Source organism: Coturnix japonica, chromosome 16, assembly GCF_054131305.1.
Source record: "Coturnix japonica strain WE chromosome 16, WE-NBRP24, whole genome shotgun sequence".
Taxonomy (NCBI): domain Eukaryota; kingdom Metazoa; phylum Chordata; class Aves; order Galliformes; family Phasianidae; genus Coturnix; species Coturnix japonica.
The window spans coordinates 1012352-1033390 of NC_140678.1; the positions used below are offsets into that span (position 1 = coordinate 1012352).

General features: G+C 47.2%; 2 protein-coding genes across 12 annotated transcripts in view; both read right to left on the reverse strand.

The window, feature by feature from the left end:
• Window positions 1–279: 279 nt before the first annotated feature.
• LOC107325603 (la-related protein 6-like) lies at window positions 280–2799 on the reverse strand. 2 transcript variants are annotated; one of them, XM_015886655.3, is made up of 4 exons: window positions 2576–2687; window positions 2292–2456; window positions 1883–2093; window positions 280–1606 (listed from the first exon to the last, which is right to left on the reverse strand). In XM_015886655.3, the coding sequence occupies exons 2-4, from the start codon at window positions 2444–2446 to the stop codon at window positions 683–685; spliced, it is 1290 nt and encodes a 429-aa protein (XP_015742141.2). In that variant the 5' UTR covers window positions 2447–2456; window positions 2576–2687; the 3' UTR covers window positions 280–682. The 2 variants fall into 2 exon arrangements, with proteins under 2 accessions (XP_015742141.2, XP_085373463.1); XM_085517337.1 differs by having other exon boundaries at window positions 2292–2799.
• Window positions 2800–3627: 828 nt separating this feature from the next.
• RFX2 (regulatory factor X2) overlaps window positions 3628–21039 on the reverse strand; it is a 41150-nt gene continuing 23738 nt past the window's right edge. For 2 of the 10 annotated variants that reach the window (XM_015886647.3, XM_015886648.3), the window contains exons 3-18: window positions 20570–20659; window positions 19519–19595; window positions 18575–18839; window positions 14937–15011; window positions 11844–12025; window positions 11044–11163; window positions 10523–10638; window positions 10243–10361; window positions 9803–9915; window positions 8704–8855; window positions 7924–8021; window positions 7434–7583; window positions 6923–7131; window positions 6453–6606; window positions 5621–5663; window positions 3628–5482 (exon numbers count right to left, since the gene is read on the reverse strand). In XM_015886647.3, coding sequence (XP_015742133.2) covers window positions 5373–5482; window positions 5621–5663; window positions 6453–6606; window positions 6923–7131; window positions 7434–7583; window positions 7924–8021; window positions 8704–8855; window positions 9803–9915; window positions 10243–10361; window positions 10523–10638; window positions 11044–11163; window positions 11844–12025; window positions 14937–15011; window positions 18575–18839; window positions 19519–19595; window positions 20570–20659 — 2073 coding nt within the window. In that variant the 3' untranslated portion in view covers window positions 3628–5372. The remainder of the gene's footprint in view (window positions 5483–5620; window positions 5664–6452; window positions 6607–6922; window positions 7132–7433; window positions 7584–7923; window positions 8022–8703; window positions 8856–9802; window positions 9916–10242; window positions 10362–10522; window positions 10639–11043; window positions 11164–11843; window positions 12026–14936; window positions 15012–18574; window positions 18840–19518; window positions 19596–20569; window positions 20660–21039) is intronic. The other 8 variants (XM_085517333.1, XM_085517334.1, XM_085517330.1 and 5 more) reach the window with 5 other exon arrangements.

A 21039-nucleotide genomic window follows, 5' to 3' on the forward strand; every position in this document is an offset into this window, starting at 1 on the left:
TCATCCCAAAGGCAGATGGGGTCACTTCCAAAGGAGGGGGTGGGGGTGGGGTATGGACATCACTGACAACATTTGATCAAAGCCCTTAAAGCACCCACCCTAAGGGCCCATTCCAGAGGCTTGTCCTCCCTGCTACAGCAAAACAACATAAAATAACCCAAAGAAGACTAAGGGAAAGAGCTGCTGTTGGGACAGCACCCCCAACTCCCCTCCTCATTTGCCCACCTTAAAGCCAATACACCAGAGGGAAAAAATAACCTCACTTTCACAGCCAGAAAATGCCTGGAAACTTCACCTCTCTTTATTGAGCATTCCACATCTGAGCTCTTCCACTTCACACCAATGCAGCCAGCACAGCACCTTCAGGCCATGGTGCCACCATTCTGCCACGCTCGAGCTCTTGGCATCACCATCATCATCCCCAGGGTGTGTGGGAGTGATGGGGCAGAACCAGTGACCGTCAGCTGAGAACAGACCCCAATATGGGCAGTGAGGACAGCTCAGGCATTGGAAAGCTTTGAATGTTGCCCTGAGCATCCTCACTCCAAATCAGAACCACACACAGCGGCAGTGCCTCTGTGGGCCACAACAAAGAGATGTTCTGCTCAAGAAAAAAGGGGAAATTAAATAATAATAATTAAAAAAAAAATAATAAATCCCATAACCCAAAGATAAAGGAGCCTCAGTGCTCGAGGACAAGCTTCCCTCTCCCAATGCTGTTGTAGAAGCCTTTGGTGCCATCGGGCCCATGGGGCGGGCGCAGCATGCAGGACTTGGGCTTCACAGCCAGGGAGGTTCTGGGAGGGGACGTGGCATCCATAGGGGGGCTGTGGGGGATGCTGCTGTGCCACGGGGCCCACATGCTCCCCCAGCACGAATCGGGGCTCTTGGGGCTGAACCCCAGCTCTGCAGTGAGCGGAGGGAAGGCTGTGCTGGACAGGAGAGACCCGGTGAAGGGGCTGCTGAAGGAGCCAGGCTGGAAGCTGTGGCCATGAGGCCAAGTGGGTGCTGAGAGGAGCTGAGATGAGGCCACGTCTGACTCCATGGAGCTGCAGAACAGCGAATCCCCATTGCCATAAGGGAAGGCTTCAGCTCTCTGCTTCCATCCCAGCATATCCACCAGCTCCATTCCCTCAGCCCTGCTCCTCTGCTTGGATCCCTTCCCCGACAGCTGCACCACGCAGATGCTGTGGGCGCAGGGCTGGCCCAGCTCCTCGCATGCCCTGCGCGCGCTCTCCAGGCTCTCATACTCCACCAACGCACAGTGGTGGCTCAGCAGCTCAGGGAATTGTGCTGTGTATTTCCTCACATCCGATGGCAGCTTTCGGCCCGGCCGCAGGATGCGGATGGAGGCGATGGCTCCAAAGGGGCTGAACATCTGCGTGATGGTCTCAATGAAGTTCTTCTGCAGAGGCAGCGATGCGTTACCCGGCTCCAGGGGCAGCGGGTCCCAGGCCAGCAGCAGTTTGGTGGGGGGGATGTTGAGGATGGAGTCGGGGATGGGGACGCGACGTCGCACTTTGGTGCCCTCCTGGTTGACCTCCAGCAGCTTGGAGAAGCGCAGGGCGTAAAGAGTGAGGCGCCAGTCACGGGTCAGGTATTTCACCTGCAGGGAGGGGGGCACAAGAGTGGGCCAAGGGATGGAAGAGCAGAGAGGGGGGTGGGTGGGTGCCCATCCCATTCAAGGTCAGGGGATGGGGCTCTGAGCAGCCGGCAGAGCTGTGGGTGTCCCTGCTCACTGTATGGGAGATGGACTTTAAGAGCCTCTTCCAACTCAAACCATTGAGTCTCTGACCCACATCTCCCCACACAACCCTCCCTTCCCTGCTTCACCACCCCAATAGAAGCCCCCTCTTGCCCAGCAGGCACCGAAGCCTCCCACCTTCTTGAAGGACGTCAGCAGTTTGATGCTGACAAAGCCCAGCTTGTTCTTCTGGACATGTTTCAGGAGGAAGGCGTCCTTGGCCAGGTTCTCATCGGAGAGGTAGAATTCCACCTGGGCCACGATCCTGTAGATCAGCTGCGGGTCAGGGATGGAGCAGCTGCAGTTGAAGGGTTCTGAGCCCACAGCATTGCTTGTATCACAGAAACTCCTGGGAGAGCAGCAGGGACACAGACATGAGTTGGATACTCAGGGCTGCCCAGCCCCAATAGCAATGGGGTTGAGGGGGAGCAGGGATGCCATGAGCCCAGGCCCAGTGGTGTGACCCAGGCTATAGGGCAAAGGGCTCAGAGATGGGCACAAGACAAGAGCAGTGCTCAGCCCCATGTACACCCACACAGCCACGTACCCGTTGGAGCTCTTGAAGAAGCTGTCCTGGCTGAGCAAGCAGCTTTGTGATGGGAGATGCAGTCCAGGGAAGGAATTCCTTTGTGCAGACAGCGCGGTGCTGCAGCTGGGCTGGGAGCTGAGCCCCAGGGCCACCACGGAGCTACGCGATGCCATGATCCTTCAGCTGGGACACCATAAGGGACAAGGGCTGTGATGGGGGGGCTCCAGGCTGCTGCAGCCCCCAGCCCAGCCCCCAGCAGCAGCCCCAGCCCAGGGATGGGATGGCAGAGGCTGTGCCCTTACCTGCATAAGGAAAGCAACAATGGGAAGTGTGGGAAATCCTGACACTACATCCAAGAGCTGCAGGGAGCAAAGCCCAACCCTCCCACCTCCAAACTGAGGCTCCTAAAAGTCAGGGGGGAAAAGAAAAGGGAGAAAAAGCTCTGAGGGCTCTTAGGCTGCTGGTTTATAAGAGCTCAGAAGGGGCCCAGTGCTGAGCCCTGCCCCATCAGCCCCACCAGCTCCAGCTGGGGCCCATCAGTGGGTTAAGCAGCCCCAGCTGAGCCCTGGCTGCAGGTGCTGGGCTGGAATAGGCTGCAGGATGTTGCTGACAGAGGCAGCTCTGCCTCAGTTTCCCTGCCTTGCACAGGGGCAGTGACAACCACATCAGGAAGCTTTGTTCCCTGGCAGCGTTCATCTCCTTGCGCTGTCAGAGTGGCAGCAAAGCCCTGGTTCCTGTGTGCCCCCATCCTGATGGGAGAAAAGAGCCCTAAAAAGGGGGAAAAGCTCAGGGCAGGCAGCACCCCACAAAGGGGCAGGATGGTCCATAGCCTCAGTAAGGGACAGGGAAGGAGGTTGGGGATGAAATATCCCTATGGTTTGAGCCCTCAATGGGGGCTGCCCATCTTATGCTGGGACAAAAGATGACTTTTGTCCGTGGGGTTCAGCTGATGCTCCCAGAGAAGCCAGAGTCAATGTGCCCCACTGCCCAGCCCCAACCTGCCCCTCTGCCATGAGTTACAGGGAGCAGCAATGCCAACCCACCTCCGGGATGTCCCACTCAATGGGTTCCCTGCCTCCCTGGTGGTTGTGGGCAGAGGGATGGTGGGTGGGAGTGAAGGGAATGGGAAGGATGCAGAGAGAGAGGCCGGTGGATGTATTTTCTGTATGAACCAGCTGTTCTTTCATAGTGAAACCACTTTCCTGCAGACACTCAGCCAACATTTCTCTCATTGCACAGCACTGGATCAGCCATGGGGTGGATTTACATCCCCACCCAGCTCCGCAAAGCTGCTGCAGCCGTCTGCCATCTCCTCTCAGTGATTAAAGAAGAAATGGGACCACAACGACTATTGTGCAGGCCTGAGCATTCGATATACGTTTATTGCTATTCGGGTTTAGCTGGGAATTTTGTGCATACGGATTTGAGGGGATGATCCAAACTCCTCTTATGGTGCTGCACAGCTCCAGAGCATCTCAGTTGGCCGCGGGGAGCAGGAGGTGGTTGGGTCTGGTCCATAGAGCCAACGCAGCAGCTGTAGTTTGCATCACACTCTGTGGGAGCAGGGGAATTTAAGACTTGGTTGCTTGGTTGTTTTTTGACCATCATCTCTTATTAGCAGGACGTGAGGGGCAGACACTGACCCAGGCAGTAATCATTGCCATTATTTACAGGTAAATCCAGCCTTCTCATTTGTCTCTTGCTACTGTGATACGAGACGTTTACAGACAGACATCACCCTGACAGACACCAGCACGGAACAGTAAGAGGGAAAGATGTACACTGTACACGCTTTCTTTTTACTTTCCATATCTTTTAAAGTGTCACAGCTACCTCAGTACCACACTCTGAAACGAGTAAATATTAGATTTGGATAGAATATACTCTGATATGCGAATGTACACGAGGCCCCTGGAAAAGCTCACGTCAAACATACCATATAAAACATCATTAGAAATAATTCTAATAAAAGCTATTTATGACACAGCCTTTATTCACAGAAAGATTTGCCTTGGGGTTTGCTTTTTGCTGTTGGCTTGACAACGGACCCCCCGCTGCCTGCAGCCACGCAGAGGCTGCCTTGGCTCAGCCCACAGTGATGGCACAGCAGGGAGATGTCCCCGCAGTGCTGAGCCTGACATGGGGAACCCATCCCTGCTGCAGGGCCAGGGTTGGGGCAGGAGTAGAGCACCGCAGAAGCAGGTCTGCCAGCCTGCCCTAAGGCACTGCGGCCACACACCTTCCCCCATGCTCTGGGTACAGGCCCGTGTATGGGGCCACGGTGGTATTTTAGCAGGACATCAAGCAAGAATTCTACAGAACCTGCTGGGAATCCAGGGTGTGAGATCATGCCCTCTGTGTGGGTACCCTGGAGAGGATGGGAACATCCCATCCCGCAGACATGGGCGTCAGAGCCAGCTGTGTCCAGCTGTTGCGTCCTCGGAGTCCTTTGGTATCTTGGGTTGGTTTGACAGCGTCCCAGGATCGCTCGCAGATGGAACACACAGCTGGCAGGATATGGGTGCAGCAGGGAGAGCTCATCCCAAGTCCCAGGGTGCGTATGTGTGCCACTCGGGGGGACCGGCTCGGAGCACAGCCCCAGACAGGTTCAAGAGATGCACAGGACCACACACCCAGCACAAATGATTTGGCAAAGCCAGGACAGTGCATTGTGAAAGGCTGTAGAAGGGTCAGGCATTTTTCGTTCCTCTTGGGCACTGATTGGTTCAAGTTCGTATCACAGTGAAGTCTGAGAAGTGGGGAAGAAATCCAAATTATCTTCCCTGAAAGCCTCATTTGCCCCCTTGTTCAGTGGGGCATAACCTCTCCTGCCAGGCACAGTCAGTCCAAGGATGCTTCAACCTCTCTCTAGCAGACTTTGTCCTTCACCCTCAGCTGCTGGCAGAGAGCAGGGGACAGGCAGAGCTCCCTCCTGCCCCCCATCCGGGCTCACCACCCGCAGCCCTTCCTTGAACAGCAGTAATCAGAGAGAGAAACTAAGAGGCACTAGTAGCACAGACGTGGAGAGATTCAGGCTTGAGGCTGCCAAACCTGGCTCCAGATGTCTCCATCCAGCTGGAGAACAGCCACAGCCCCAGGTCAGATCTCCTGCAGTGAGTGCCCGGTGTCGCTGCGCTCTCGCTTCACGAGAGGTTCCCCCACACTCCTGGAATCCGTGTCCACTTCACTGCCCAGGTCACTGATGTGGTCTGCAAAGGGAAAGGCTCAGCATCAGGGTGGTCCCTGGGGACAAAAGGTCTTTTAATCAAACAAAGTGAAACGGAAAGGCCAGCACAAGGTACTCCCACCTGCAGTGATTCAACCCCAGCCCCACAGAGCTTCCATACCTTTGTCCAGCAGTGTTGGGGACATGGATGTGAGGTCGCCGAACTGAAAGAGAAAGGAGGCTCGAGGTGAGTGAGGATCATGGAGAGCCAAAGCATCACACCTACAAACCAGCATCTGTCTCCAATAAATTCTAACAAGCAGTTGGATGAAACCCCAAGCACCAGCAGTGCCAGTGGTAAAAAGCAGAAAGCAAAACCGACCACAGGCTTTCAAGGCCACAGTGCCAAGTGTATCCAGTGAGCTGGTGACAACTTTGGTTCTGGAGATGTGTTGTCTCCATCTATGATAGAGTCTGAAACTGTGAAAAACTATAACCACAATTCTGAAAGGTCACACAGAATTGGGCAGCAGAAGGAACTGAAGATAACGGGAGTTATAAAGCGAGCAGTGGGAATAGATGGACACGATTCACTGTCTTTTGCTGGGAAGAATCAGCCTCCTCCTGGAGAAAAGGAATATTGCAAGAGGGCAATGATGGAAAAGCAAAACGTAAAGGATGAAAGCCTCCCACAGCTGGGTTTTGCTGGAAGGTTTTCTCTGTTTTGAGATAATGGAGAGAAGTTGGTAGGTTTATTTCTTTCCTCCTGCAGGGCTCTGAAGCCCAACTGATGCTCAACTGCCCCAAAACCATCAGCCCAGGTATTAGTGAGACAGGAGGGAAGATGCTTGGGTGGCTGGATCCTTGTGGCAGGCACTCAAAACAAGTCAGTAAATCCCTCAGTAAAGACAGTTATAAAACATGTTCAGGGCAGGGTGCTGTTTGTGAACCAGCAGTGCTCCCTTACACTCTGCTTGGTTTGGGCTTGTTACTAGGGAAGAAACAATTCTCACCTCTCCCATTACAGCAATCGGCGTCTCCCCTGTTGCTTGGGCAACACGATGCTCTACCAGATAAAACATGTATTCATCGTACAGCAGGCGAATCAGGTGGAAGGAACCAAAGCTGGCAGCGCTGCGCAAGGTGAGGTCACGGATCACCATGGAGCTGGAGAATGGCCAGAAACAAAATTAGTTAGGATGTGTTTTACACTTGCATCATGGTTGATGCGAGTTCTTGATCCTGAAGCTTTAGTTTCTACCTCAAACCAAAGGGCATCCAAAAACTCCTAGAAATTAGTTGGTAGGGCAGCCTATCTCCATCCCAAAGGATGCAGGTGGCAACACTCCCTTCTGCACAAAGGTAGAACAACAGACAGCCAGAGTGGCATGAGTGTAAAGAAGCTGGCTTTGCCTTTTCAAGGAGTCGTTTACATGCCCTGAGCCAGATACAGAAATATTACCAAAATGAGAAGAAAACATACCTGTAGAAAGACCATTTCAACAGGAACTGCCTGGCTGCCTTGGGGAAGCTGGGACTGCCCTCGTGATGCTTCAGGACTTGAGTAACAACATTATCCAGCCAACTGGCCCACTGGTCCAGGGAGCTCTGCTGCTGCAGTGTGAGCTTGAAATCCTGCTCCAGCTTCTGCACCATGCCTTCCTCACACTGGCACACCCATGAGGCTTGCTCCTGCTCAGGAGGAAGGGCTGACAGTCACTCACACAAAGCCCGCTATTTCAGATTTTGGTGTATTCCAGCCCAAGAATTCAACCTCACTTCTAGTAGGCAAGGACTCCAAACCAGCTGTGAATCACCCTTCTTTTGATCTCTCCTGACCACAGCACAATATTACAATTAGAACAAAATTAATTTAATAATACTTCTTACAGAAGTTCACAAGAACCTTCCCCACTATTCACTATGCTGATGGTCTCACTAGACAGTCCCAGTTCTAGACAATATAGCCCAAGAAAAGATACAGTTTAAGTTACCTGAACATTGGCAAAGTCAACCCGATTGAGATCGCTGAGCATCTGGTTTATCTGGGAAGTGTTCTGCAGCACTGCACGAGCAGCCTGAGCCAGGTGGTTAAGGGATGTGTATCTCCGTAATGTCTGTGCAAAGGCACTCACTACTCCAACCTGCAGCAGAGCAGAGCACACAGAGGACTGTGACCAGGGGGCAGCAGGGCTCAGGGGCTGACTCTTCTCAATGCTGAGCTCAAGAATGCAGCACACATTAGTTGGTGTAACCTGCATGGTTCCACTCAAGCTGCTGCCTGATGTGCACACAAGCACTTTTGCAGCATCTACTGAACATATCTCGAGCTGGGAACAGGATTCATGAATTCATGGTGTTAGAAGAACTACCTGATCTTGCCCTGCTCCTTGCTGATTTTGGTTCAGAGTTATTCCTTATGCTGTGTTAGTCAGGAGTACACATAGCCAAATTCCAGCAATGATTTCCAGTCTCTCTACTTACCTTTGTCTGGACAATCTGAGGGGGGAATTCACTCATTGCATTCATCAGCCACCCTTCCAGACTCTTGGCAAAATTACGAATAGCCTGCGTAAGTGTGCCTGCAAAGAACAGTTAGAAAAGCTGTTCCACACTGTCTTTACACACCACCTTCTTAGCTCAGAAATGCTATGGAAGGCACAGCCTTCCTCATTTTAGCCTCCTGGATCAGCTAGGTCTCCAAATGCACTCAAGCAGCTCCTTATTGTATCTGTGGCCCATCTTGGCATTCTCTAATTGCTGAGACATGCTCTTTAAAGACACACATCTGCATCAGCATGCAGACTGACAGTAGCAGAGCAATGGGACCAGGATTTTACAGCACAGCTTAGCCCATTTTGTAGCTAAGTTGTAGCCTTGGGGGGCTGATAGAAGTGAGCAGCCAAACCAGAGTGAAAACCCTTCATATCCCAGCACTAATCTCCCAAATGAAAGTTAACCCAATGTTTCCAGGAGGTGCAGGAGGGGACAGCACAGTCCTATGTGGCCACAAGGTCATGCCTACACAGAGCAATGCTGTGGAAGGAATATTGCCCTTGCCCAAAATATTAGTCTGTATTCAAAATGAAAATGTCTAAATCGGCTTTTACAGTGGAAATCTTTGTGGCAAGTGGTAGCCAGACAGTGTGAGTCACAAATGCAGCTCTCCACAGATATTTGGTAGCTCAGGAGCAGCCCAGCAAGGAGCTGGAGCAGGAGGAGCAGCACTGCCTGTGCCCTCCTGGTCTCACTGCAGATACTCACTGGGCACTGGTCGCAGCACATCAGGGATGAGAATCTCTACCAGGGCCTGGTACAGGATGTGGTCACAGCTTCTCATCCACTTGAGAATGGGTTCATATTTACACAGAGTGATCAGCTTGTCTTTTGGGAGGGACCCTTCATGTTCTTCTTCACTGCAGGAAGAGGGAGGCAGCGTTAAAGCTGGTTCTCTGAGCATTCACACTTGGCACTTGGATAACACTCTGTTTTTATATCCATATTTAAAAATGAGGGGCTAGAGTGCTATCTATCTTAATTAATAGCTGTGCTGTGCAGAGCTATGGGAGCACATTGCCCTACCAAGGTGTGCCAGTTTAGGCAGAGCTCTGTGCAGATGCTGCCCTGAGTCTGCTCTGACCCAGCCCAGCTCTCTGCTATGCTGCCAATGCTTTGTAGATGTCCCCTTAAGTAAAAGATTCTGAAACCATCAAATGCTCACTGGATAACATCTACTGAGGGCAAAAGGGCTGTACTCTAGGGATTATTATGGGATATTTCCCTATTACCCAAACTTTTATCGTTTTTCTTTTGAATATAAAACGTCAGTATCCAAAGTCCTCATGTAATTACTGTAAGTGAACAACACAGACTTTCAATACATATCTTAACAAGAAACCATCACCTTTTCAATTCTCTCTATTTTCACTTATTTCCCTTACACTGTCTCTTGGCAGCAGTCTACCAGTGCATAAAGGAAGAAGAATATGCAATAATGAGCCAGACAGGAGCACAAAGCCAGGATCAGAGCAGCTCAGTTTGTCATTTTCTTCCTCAAGACATGAGGCAGGTAGATTTGGACAGGCACCCAAATAAGTGAGCCAGTCGAGGTGTCACCAAAAACCTCAGCGTTGGAGATGCTTTCAAAAGCTGTTTCTCATTCTCATTCACCCAAATGCTCCCTTTGTTTCAGATTAGGATACAGGAGGCGTGCCACGGGTGTACCTCATCAGAAGTAGGTATTTCCAAGTCCTATGAAGCACTCAAAATATCTAGTGAAGATGAAATCACTTCATGCATTTTTAAAAGACAAAATACAACAAGAAAAGGATCGTTCAGAAGTAATCAAAGCAGCACGGTGTACCTGGATGGCAAGGCAGCAGAGCCATCACTAGATGGTGTTTTAGGACTCCAGAAGGACTGCCACAGTTTCTCAATATAATGAAACTGAAGGTTCATTACAACATCCAAAGTTGCCTAACAACAAAGAACACATCTCATTAGCTGCTCTGTTAGCATCTTGTCACACAGTGTCAGCAGAAATTTCATGCGCTGACGTTCAGACTAAATAATTTACAGGAAAAACAAGAAGTGCATTGTTTTAATAATCAGTGTAACATAAAAGAGGTCACACCATGAAAAAAATAACCAAGTGCAACACTTGAGCTGCAATACCTAGTAAAAGAAACATGTCCTATAACAGTTCAGCTTTTCTTGAGGGCAGCATGAAAGAGCAGTACACGAATTATGTCCAGTGTCATTTGATTGATCTATTAATCAATTAAAAATATTCAAAGTAATCACCTCGCAGTGTCTCCTGTAAAGAAGCTGAAGAGTTTTCACATCGTTCATGGTGACCCCTTCTTGTAAGAGGACGTTACCTAGATCAGGGGCTGGGAACTCGGGAAAGACGTGGGTTACATCTAGGGAAAAGAAGATGAGGAAGTTGGTAAGAATTAGCAGCACTCAGTTATGCAGACTGCTCATACACACAAGATGCCTCTGTCTCTGGCTGCTATCTTTCACATTTTAACTGGGGGTGAAACTGGTCACGACTTGATATCCATGAAAGCAGTCTGCTCACCTATGAACTGCTGATGGTGCTGACTTTGAGCAGCAACTGATTGCTCAGGGGTCGTGTGCAGGCTGCTGTTGGAACCAGCTTCTGCCGTGCCATCCATCTTCTGAGCTGGTCTGTACCTAGGGTTAGAGCATGCCCTGCTGTTACACAAACACAAGCAAACACATACACATCCCATGCAACACGATCATGCTGTGATTGATGGGGACACCTACAAAGTCACAATGCTGTAGAGCACTTAATTAAAAACTTACATCGTGTAATAAAAGAAGTCACATCCAAAGCCAGCATTTGGAATCTGACTATTTCTATCACCTGTGTTCTGCAGTAAGCACTGTAGCAGCAGGCTGAACTCAAGCCACTGGCAAACACAACAGTGGATAAATGCAGCTTGGCAAGCCAGAATTTCTCCTTGAGCCTTCTGCTGCTCAGACCAGGCAGAACCTGGCAGTTTCATTTTTGGGCAGGACCCCACAGCAGCTCTGGGACACAGTGGTGGGTGCCACAGGGCCAGGAGCACCTACCTTTGCTTCTGGTGGATGGGCTGCTGCCTCATGGCCATGTACTGCGTGTCCTCCTGCAAGCGGTTCAGCGGAGACTCTGGTTTCAGCCGGATCCCATAGTAATGGTATTTGGAGTTTCCCCTGCAAGTAGCAGCATTAAAATTGCTCAGTGCTAGCTAGTCAATGGGAGCAACCTCACAGTCCTGCTATTTACTCTCAGGCTTTTTTTGACAATCCACACCACTCCTTACTGTGAACAAGTCACCAACGCTGTCTGAACACTGACCTGGTGAATGCCATCACCCCCTATGAAATTCATAACCACAAATCACAAAGTTCAGTGACATCCACATGTGAAATCTGGCAAGGTTTGTTCCAAGCAGCCAACAACTGGGGGAGAACCGACAAGTGTTACAGTACAAAGCATTGTTAAGCAATGACAGAGACCTCAAGGGACGCTTCGTGCTTCGATTAAAGCTTAAGAATTTGCTTTTATATTGAAACTAAACTTTTCATCTAGAGTTGGATGAAAACAAGCCCGACTTCAAGGCCAGCTCTGATAAGAACGCCACCTCTCTGGTATCTGCACTTTAACAGCAACAGCCAAGAGGTTTTGATCTGCTTTTGGCCTTGGGAATTGCTCATTTTTGCAGCTTTGTAAGAACTGAAAGCTTTTTGCAAGAAAGAGAGGCTGAGTTTCCTTCTTTGTAGGTGCATAGCACTGCTGTGACACTCCTCAGGAAGGGGCCTTTCCACCCATCACATCGAACAGATGCCTCCATTCAAGTTTTCTCACCAAACCAGGATTTTTCCCCACCAACCTGGTTCCCAGGCGACGAGTCCTCAGCCCCATGAACACCGACCGGATCAGTTTTCCAAAGGAAGCGGCATTCACCGGGTCCAGCTTGTGCTCCTGGCAGTGCCTCAAGTAGTGGTTGTACAGGGAACTCCGGGGCAGGCTCACACCTTCTGCTGTCTCGTAGTTGTCCAACAACCACTGGAGCTTTAGGCATGGGAGACACAAATAAAGAACACTTGAAAGTCTAAAGAGAGCTGGAACAGGCTACAAAAACCAATGGCAGTGCTTAATGTCAGCAGCAATATCTAACATTCAGAGTTCAAGAGAACTTAACACTGTGTGGTTAATTTGTATTAGCAATAATTATGCCAGTAACATTTTCATAAGAGTAGAAGGATCCCCAGTCCAAAGCTAGGAAGGCAAACAAAACCACCATCAGGTTTTGCTGATTCAGTCATCTCAGTGTCCATCCTGTATTTGGATAAATTCCTGTGGGATACAGATAGATAGAGACGTTTGCCAAGAATGAAGACATAAAAAACTGCCTTGGATGAATAAATCTCAGGGATATAAAAATGCTGCAAAGACTTTGTTCATTTGAAGGCTGGTATGTCTGCAGTTGTTCCCCCAACATGTCCAGACCTCTACACATACATGTATGTAAAGGTGGCAAAGCTCCACCAGATGCAGCTGCATTTGCAACTCAGTAGTGGCAAAACAAAGTCAGCTTCTGGAGGTTAAAATGTTCACCCCATTATCTCCTTACAACAAAGAAGTCAAGAACATTATTATACTTAAGCACAAACTTAGAAACCATTGGGATTCAACCACATACATGGAAGTATAAGCTGATCTATGCTCCAATCCTCCCCACTTGTACTCCAATAACTGCCTTTTTTTCTATCATTTTCCCTCGGTGAAACTTCAGGGTCCCAATTCACCACTATACTGCTTCAGTTTTATGTCCATAGAACACAACCTGCAGTGTGTTTGCAATTCCGAATTGGAATTTGATGCAAAATGCACAAAAGAACTCAAAAAAGGAATGTATGAGGATATAAATAATTTTCAAAGGTCGATTTTTGCTCTTTCTGCATTACCAACAACGCATTGGGCACCTAAAATAAGAACATTAACCACTTTCCTCCCTCTGCATCATCTGCAAGCTCCTAATTGTCACAGAACAATGCTCTGACCCAGAGATTCCAGAGTGCACTTGTGAGTAGAGCTTTCCAGAATCAGTAATTGATTGACATAATTTCAATGGGAGCATCGCTTCTCTCTGGGTATTACTGTTCACTTTGGCTTCTACACTCAGTATTTCAAGTGCACTTAAATAACTTCTCAGAGTTTTCAAGGGTAATTTCAGTTATCGAGAGTGGCTCCTTACAGTGTGGACTTTGTATAAACCCAGTTATGTTAAAAAAAAAAAACCCAAACCTCTCTTGATTGAGATATATTTAGTTTTCCTTTAAAAAAGAAACAAACACCACAAAACCCTGACATGACAAATCTGCTGATGGCCACAAAACAAACCACCTTCCTAAGAATTTACAGACCTGCAAAAAGCGCAGTTTGAAACAAGAGGCAGAACACTGAATGACAAATTCTTCAACCTGAAGAATAAATGCAATTAAACCACAAGCAATGGTGCAATTAGCATCATCTCCAAGCTTCCCTCGGGTACCAGGTTCTCCAGCAGAGGAACATTTGTCAGGTTAAAGGATTGTGTTTTGCTCCCACCTTGGCTTGTGACGCTACCAATGCTTGGGGCTGTGAGCTCTGTTTTGATTTCTGTCCCCTATGTCAAGCTCCTATTTTCCTTTCAGCCTTGACAAATCACATTTCCCTTCTATTTTGCTTTCTGATTCTCATCGGTGAGCCTGACAATATCCAGGTAGGCAGCTATCTGAGATATGTAATTACCTGTCTTCATTGTGTTTAATTTAAGCATAAAAGGTAGGAACTGAAATATCCCATGTAACAGAAAACATTATAACCCAGTGTGAACCAGGGGACACATGCAGACACTCAGTTATAGACTGGGGCTGACTGCACAGGGAGGTCCTGAAGACCTCCACAACAGGCAGAGGCTTTTCCAGGCAGCTCCACTGAGCTCTGCCTGATTCCACAACTGTCTGTTTTCCCAGCTGCAGTAAGTAACCCTCTATTTCTAGTACTTGAATTGGGGACTGAGCTCATCCAGGAGCCCAGGCTTGAAGTTTGGAATGAGCTTAAGATATCAGACCATTCGTTTGAAAGTTCCTCTAATTTTCTCTGCCTATTTCTGTAGGGTGAAAAGGTCAAACTCACTCAAGAATGACAACGTATCTGCCTCCAAATACAAGGCAAAATTGTTAGAATAAGGAAGTACCACTTAGTGCACTGTGAGTTCACTGTGAGTTATCAGAGCAGAACATGCTTCAGCCTAATCCAAACCACAGTGAAGTCAAGGCAAATCCAGTGACTTCAGTAGGACTTTGAATTAAACTCAAATCTGACACAAGCATGTGCTTGCTGTTAAGCATTACTGCATGGAAGCCATAAACCATGATGCAGAGGACCCAGAGTAGCCCAGTAGAACAGCAGGAACTTCACACAAAGCAGGGAAGTTATTGGCATAGCAAGAACAGAGAGGCCTAGCAAATGGATTTAGCATAGCATTGTAACAGCAATGGTCTTCCTGAGGCACAGAAAGAGGCAATAAAGGAGTAGGCTTTTGGTATGTGGTATCTAGGGGATATTTGTCATGATTCACTCCATGTTACTGCTGTAGAATTGCAAGTTATTTTCCAGCCATCTTCCAATTTCACCAAAAGGAAAGAACTTCCTCAAATGGCTTTATCTAATTGCCAGCAATTTCCATTGCAAGGTAGAAGAAATTAATGAATACAGGGTAGAGGCAGTTAACACAATCCAGAGCTTCTCATAAACAAACATTAACATCATGGCAGTTTTTGCATCAATTCTTGTTTCTTGGGAATGGGCTGCTTTGGGCAGCACAGCTGAATCATGGGCTGCTTTGAGTGCTTTGTGCTATTGAATACACCAAACAGCTACAAATAATGCTTCTACCAAAGCAGGAAAGACGTTGTAAATTCCGATTGCAACTTACATGGCTGTTGAGCAAACTGCTTTTGTGTGATGTAATCCCTTCATTTTTTTGTAGGTTTTCAATCGCCATTTCAAGCTAAAGAAAATGTGCACAGGGAAAAAAAAAAAAGGAAAAAAAGAAAAAGAAAGGAAATCAGATAGTTAGCAACAGCCAGGATTTCACCCTTATTAATACTTGAATGATTTACGCTTTACATCAACAGGCTTGTGAAAAGAGCAAGTAGATGAGGCACAGTCCTTATGGGATGAAGCTGCAAAGATGTTATTGTATGGCATGCAAACTAACAACACAGCAAGAGTCCCTGTTAGGCTGATGGAGTGAGATGTGGGGATATTTGCTCTTCCACTGTATGCACTGCCCATTATAAAGGGGAAGCAGTTTTTCTTCTCTCCCTTTCATGCCTAGATCAAAACATCACCATACAGATGTACTGCAGCAAATGAAAGAACACTGGTACAGAGGTGCGTTGTATTCAGGTCATCCATGGAAAACTGGGATTAATGAATTTACTATTGCTTCTTAGAATTTTGACAAAGAACTAAAAGCATTTAAATAAAACAGAGGCACCAGGAGGGTTGATACAAGGAGTGTGCAAGCTGAAATGGAATGATCTTTGCTATTATTCCTCTACCCTCTCCTAGCTTCTCTTCTACTCCCAGCCTAGCTCTTGCTGCTGTCCTGTGCTGAGACCCTCTCCTAGACCCTTCTTGTGTTGCTACTGGGGCTCCCTTGGCAATCTCTGGCAAACTACTTAACGGAATGCTTCTGGTCCAGAGCTCTACTGCTCCTGAGCACAGAGTTTCTGCAAATATGGAAGGATAAAGAAGAACCTCAGGCTGAGGGACGGGCAGTTTTCTGCCAGTTCCTGCTGTTTCCAGTAGATGTTCTCCAAACCCTTCATTTGGAACCTGTTAGAGCAGGCAGGATAAGGCGGCATGCTGTAAAACATGCAACCAGCACCTGTCTCTTATCAAGTTTAGTATCTATCACCATCTAACATGCATGGTCACACACGTATCTGGAGGTGCATGCAAAAAGCATCACATCTGTATGATGATCAGTCAGCTTATGGCCTCCTTTACATATTAGCTAGCTCCCTATACTCAAGTTTGCACTGACTCCTAGCATGGCTAATATAAGGGTGGAGAAAAAACCAGCCAGGTACAAGACCAAGCTCTATCAGAGAAGTGAGATCTAACATCTGAAGCACCATTCAGTAAGAAAATGTCCAGGCTTTGCCATATCCATGTATGAATGTGACACTGTCCAAAAACCCCCAGCATAAATCCCTTGATTTCTGTTCCAAAGAGACATCACTGTGGCACCACTCAATAAGTTACCACTGAATTCAAAATAGGGTCAGCCCAAGAATATGCTTCATTGGATTTTGCGGTATCTTGCACACCGTGATGCACCATGAGGAACCAAAACCTATCAGCATAGATTGATTGCTGATGCAGCCTTCAGGAAATGAGTCAAAGTGTGAGAGGGAGACACCGTTTCCTTCCTCTGTTCAGGGGCAGAGCCAGCTGAGCAGGGCAGTGCCTGTTGAGCAACATCTCTTATGCAAGCACAGAAGCACCACTTGTCCTTTTGGCATTCTGGTCCAGTGCAAAAGGACACCTTACATCTGCAGAAACTCAAATCAGAAAGACTAAAATTTTTTAAGCAGTCCTGTATGAGCTGTAATCATGTTCTTCCACAGTTAAGTTCTTAATCCTGCCCCAGCTGTTTATGTTAGGTCTGCAGGCTTGCAACACCAGCCTTCCCTATTCTCTGTTTAAGCAAAACACCACAAATAAAAATAATGCTATTACCCACTGACATTATCTTGATATTGCCCTTGCCTTCCACTATTTGTCCACCCATTACCGTGCAAAATTAAAAGCAGCTATCATGGCTCTGAATGGCCCTGGGAGATTTACCCTATCTCCTTCCAGCTCTGGTCTGTGCTGAAAGAACTGAAAGCCACAGATGCATCAACCCTACATCATCTTCCACACAAGCATCACTCATCAGTTAGCACTCTTAAGCCCATCCACAGGAGCCATAGACACTTCTGAAAGTTCATTCCTATGTGCAACAGAGTGACTCTTTTTCAGATGCATTTTCATAAAGGTCACTTCCTAAATTCTTTTTTTTTTCTGCTAAATGCTTATCTCATGTGATAGACAGCTACAAGATCAATCTGTTCAAGGGACATCTGTACTGCCACATCACACTTGGGCTTTTTATATTGTGTCTATCGCCATGGAAATAAAGAGAGAGAAAAAAAGTAATGTTGTGTGGCTTTGCAAGATGCAGCCCCATGCAGGTGATGAGATCAGCAGCTACTTCCCTCAAAATAACAAGCATGAGCAAAACCAGAGGAAGTTCCAGTGCTGGTTCTTAACTCTGAGTAATTAAAACACACAGACAGCTCTCATAAAAGAAATCCACGAATCCAGAGGATCTGTCAGTTATTCCTACTGTTCCCACCACGTTTTCTCCTTCACCCTGAGTTAAAGATTGTTTCCCACTGACAGGTATTTCTACCTAAGGCAGAACACATTCACTGCCGGATCAAAGGCAACAATTCAAGGCACAAAGATCCAAAATCTTTTAAGTTTGTATGTTAAAATGCTGTTGGGCAAGAAAGTGGACCTTGTTGGCCAGCGATTCAAGAGCATTCAGCAGCCAGCAGGTCCCATTTTTCTCTCTGAATAGCGCTTTTCATGTTTTAAAATCCAGCCACCTATACTCAATTACACCCATATTTGTAATCACATTTACACATAATACCCCAATACACACACCAATGTCAGGTGAAAAGGAAGGTGAACACTGTCCCAGAATACAAACTCCAACTCACTCTCGGCAGCAGTTGCTACCAAGACTTCATAGATTTTCAGATAAAACTTTGAGAGCTTCTAGCCACAGGAAGGCTACGTTAGGTTAACAGTGTTCTCTCTCATAGTCCCATACAGTTGTACAGTTGTGCTCCTAAACCTGGCACCTCTAACTGTTGGAAAGACACAGCTGAAGAATATTAGAGCTTTATACGTTTGAGTAAGAGCAGTATTATCCCTAAAGTACATTTTCTGTAACGTATAGCAAAGACAGAATACACAGTGGTGTAGGAGATACGTGAAAGCTTTTCAATCATTGCAAATTTGGAGAAATCAGCTTGACATACCTTCTGCAGTAATTATTCACTGTGTAATAATAATGGACTTTTCAGGTCTCTTTATGATTAAAAATATATATTTCTTTACTTTGGGATAAGCCTCGTGTTCAGATGTTATTAAGAAATGTTAACACAGACAATTCTTTTGAATTGGAAAGCCGAAACATTTTGCTTGGGGAAAGAAAAACCCCCAAACTCAAAGAATCTTATCTCCATGCTGCATAATTTCAGTGTATGAATGATCTGCTCAGAACATTTGACAAGCTTCCATCTGCCAGTAAGAGACATCCCAAACTCTGGGATATATATCTGTGTAGCACACCAGTGTCTATTCTCTACCTTGCACTTGTATGACATGTTATACAGACATATACACGGTGATAATGATAGGAGAATTTATTTTCTGAAGGCTTTTCAGTTCCCTTGGAATAAATCCGGGCCCCTGAGCTACAACATCTGCAGGGCTACATACCGTTGCTGGAGAGGAGCGTGAAGTATGTGACAGAGAATGTCTAGTGTTTTCCATCCCCCCATGAATGAGATAGGCTCCCGAGCTGGAGAGGATCGGACTTCCCCCAATGTCCATGGTGATGCCCACCATGTTGTGAGAGGGAATGGCTGTAGGAGAGGATGCCGCTGTAGTCACCTGAGCTCCACCTCCCTGTGGTTCGAAATAGGAAGCTGCACTGCTAGGGGCGTAAATCTGAGCTTCGGTGTTGTAGGAGTAGGCGGCACGTCTGTCAAAGGAACAATAGGGTTAGGATGTGGAGCACACGCCATGCAGAGGAGCTTACAAACCTAATCTCACAGACAATGGCTCCTGCAGCATGCACTGTGTTTTTAAAAAGGCCTCGACTCCATTGTTAGAGGGATTTGCTTCAATGAAATTGAACTCTGCTACAAAAGTCAACTCTGACATCATTAATCTGTCCTGCGACAGCCCTGAAGCAAAGACCCACACCCACAGACTACCCAAGCAGTATGCCCGCACACAGAGCCCTGTGGTCACTTTGCAGCTGTTTCATCCTAAATTTGGAGGCTGAGAGCAGGACCCAAGCAGGGGCACAAAGAGGATCCCAGTAGAGAGAGGCAAGAGGAAATCTTACAAAACCCCTTTCTCCCTACATGAAATCATGCTATGATTCCTAAGGCTGCCACACCTCTCCACTGCAGAGGGATGATGAGAGGAAAATACTGGATCATTTCATATCAGGGAAAGCAGGGTTTGCTGGAGAATATTTCCTACCATGAGGACAACATCTCAGTCTAGCACCCCCACACACAATACAGCACGTAAAAAAGTTCTTTCTCTTCCTCCTTTGAATGGCAGGCAGTGCCAGGAGCAGTGCTGGACTAGGAAAAGCCTGGCAGGTCTAAACCCAGTGTGGAGTGGTGAACAGAGCAAAAGACTCTTACATGGTTCCATTGGTATAGACAGCTTCTCCTTCCACATACTGGACCTGGGATGGATAGACATGCTGCACGGATTGCACCTAAAACAAGCATCATAAGTCTGAGTTAGAGACATGTCATAGCCCAGAAACAGCGAGGCAAATTACACACTGCATCCTTAACTTTCAACCTTACCTTGACATCTAAGCTTTCTTCAATAAAAAAGAAAAGAAAATCACAACAAAAATAAAATCCCAAAATACACACACTGGGGAATCCCAAGGGATGTACTTATTTTAAAGGTTCAAAATAAATAAAAATAAGTAAGTAGTTGCTCCATGAGCAGTGGAAACAATGGAGCTGGGTTTCCTTCACACATATGTCTGAGGGCTGCTTCTCTGCTGACTAATAAGGTTGAGATCACGCTGCAGCCTTTCCTGCAGAGAGGTTGGCAGTGTCTGTCTGCATCCCAGCCCACTTTCTTGTTGGTCTGGGAGATCCGTGGTTGCCCTCTGTCAATTTTTTTCTGAAACTGAGCAACCAAATAGAAAACTGCTAGAGGAAAAAGTCAAAAGAGTCAGCCTGACTGTCCACGTGAGGCAGCACCACATATGCTTGGTTTCTTAGGAAACAAGGGCTGCAAAAGGCAAAGTTCAGATAAATAAAAACACTTGCTGGCCACATGCAGCCAGTATATTTGACTGAGCAACCAAAAAATAATCCCAAACACTTTGCCTCTATAAAGTGTTTACAGAGAAGTTCTGCTTATTAAATGGCAATTAAAAGCAAACATCAAATCTTCAGATGTATGCAAGACACCCACTACAGAAAAGGTTCTTTCTAAACCTTAAATATCTTTAAGTTGATTTTATTACCAGTCTAAGAAGGAGAAAGAGAGATGGAGAAAGCTGCTCTCACAGTGATCTCCAGGTCCCCAGTTGAACACGACTCTTTAATTAACACTACGGATCTTTCCAAGGAGATATTGGTCACACAATCTAATATGGTGTGGGACATGAGAGATGGGGAGAGTGTGCCAGTCCTGCTGACACAGGGTCCCTGTGTGTGACATTACCTGTTGTGGAACCTGCTGAACTCTGGGAACAGAGATTTGCTGCATCTGAGCTCCTTTGGGAGCCGAGCCTGCTGCTTGCACCAGAACCCTCTGCAAAAAGAAGATACATTAACACACACTTACTTCAGCTTGTTGTTAGTCTGTAACACAGGTTAGTTAGATATTCCCTTTCAAACCTTCTGGGAGGCAGGACAACTCCTTACTCAGCTCCCCTGTGCTCCCCTATCCCTCCAATGTAAGCTGCGGTGACACCAGACTGAACTCAGCACCCAGAACTGGGGAGAAGTGGAGAACTACACCCATGATTTCTGTATTTCTCCACAGAAAATAAAAGAATAGAAAGCAGCTGATTGAAAGGAGAGGTTCAACAGGAGGCACTCAACAGGAGGAGTTCAGCAGGAGGCTCAGGAGCTAAGTACCTTGCAGATCCAGAAAAACAAATGTGGATGGAAAGAGATGATTCAGTGAGG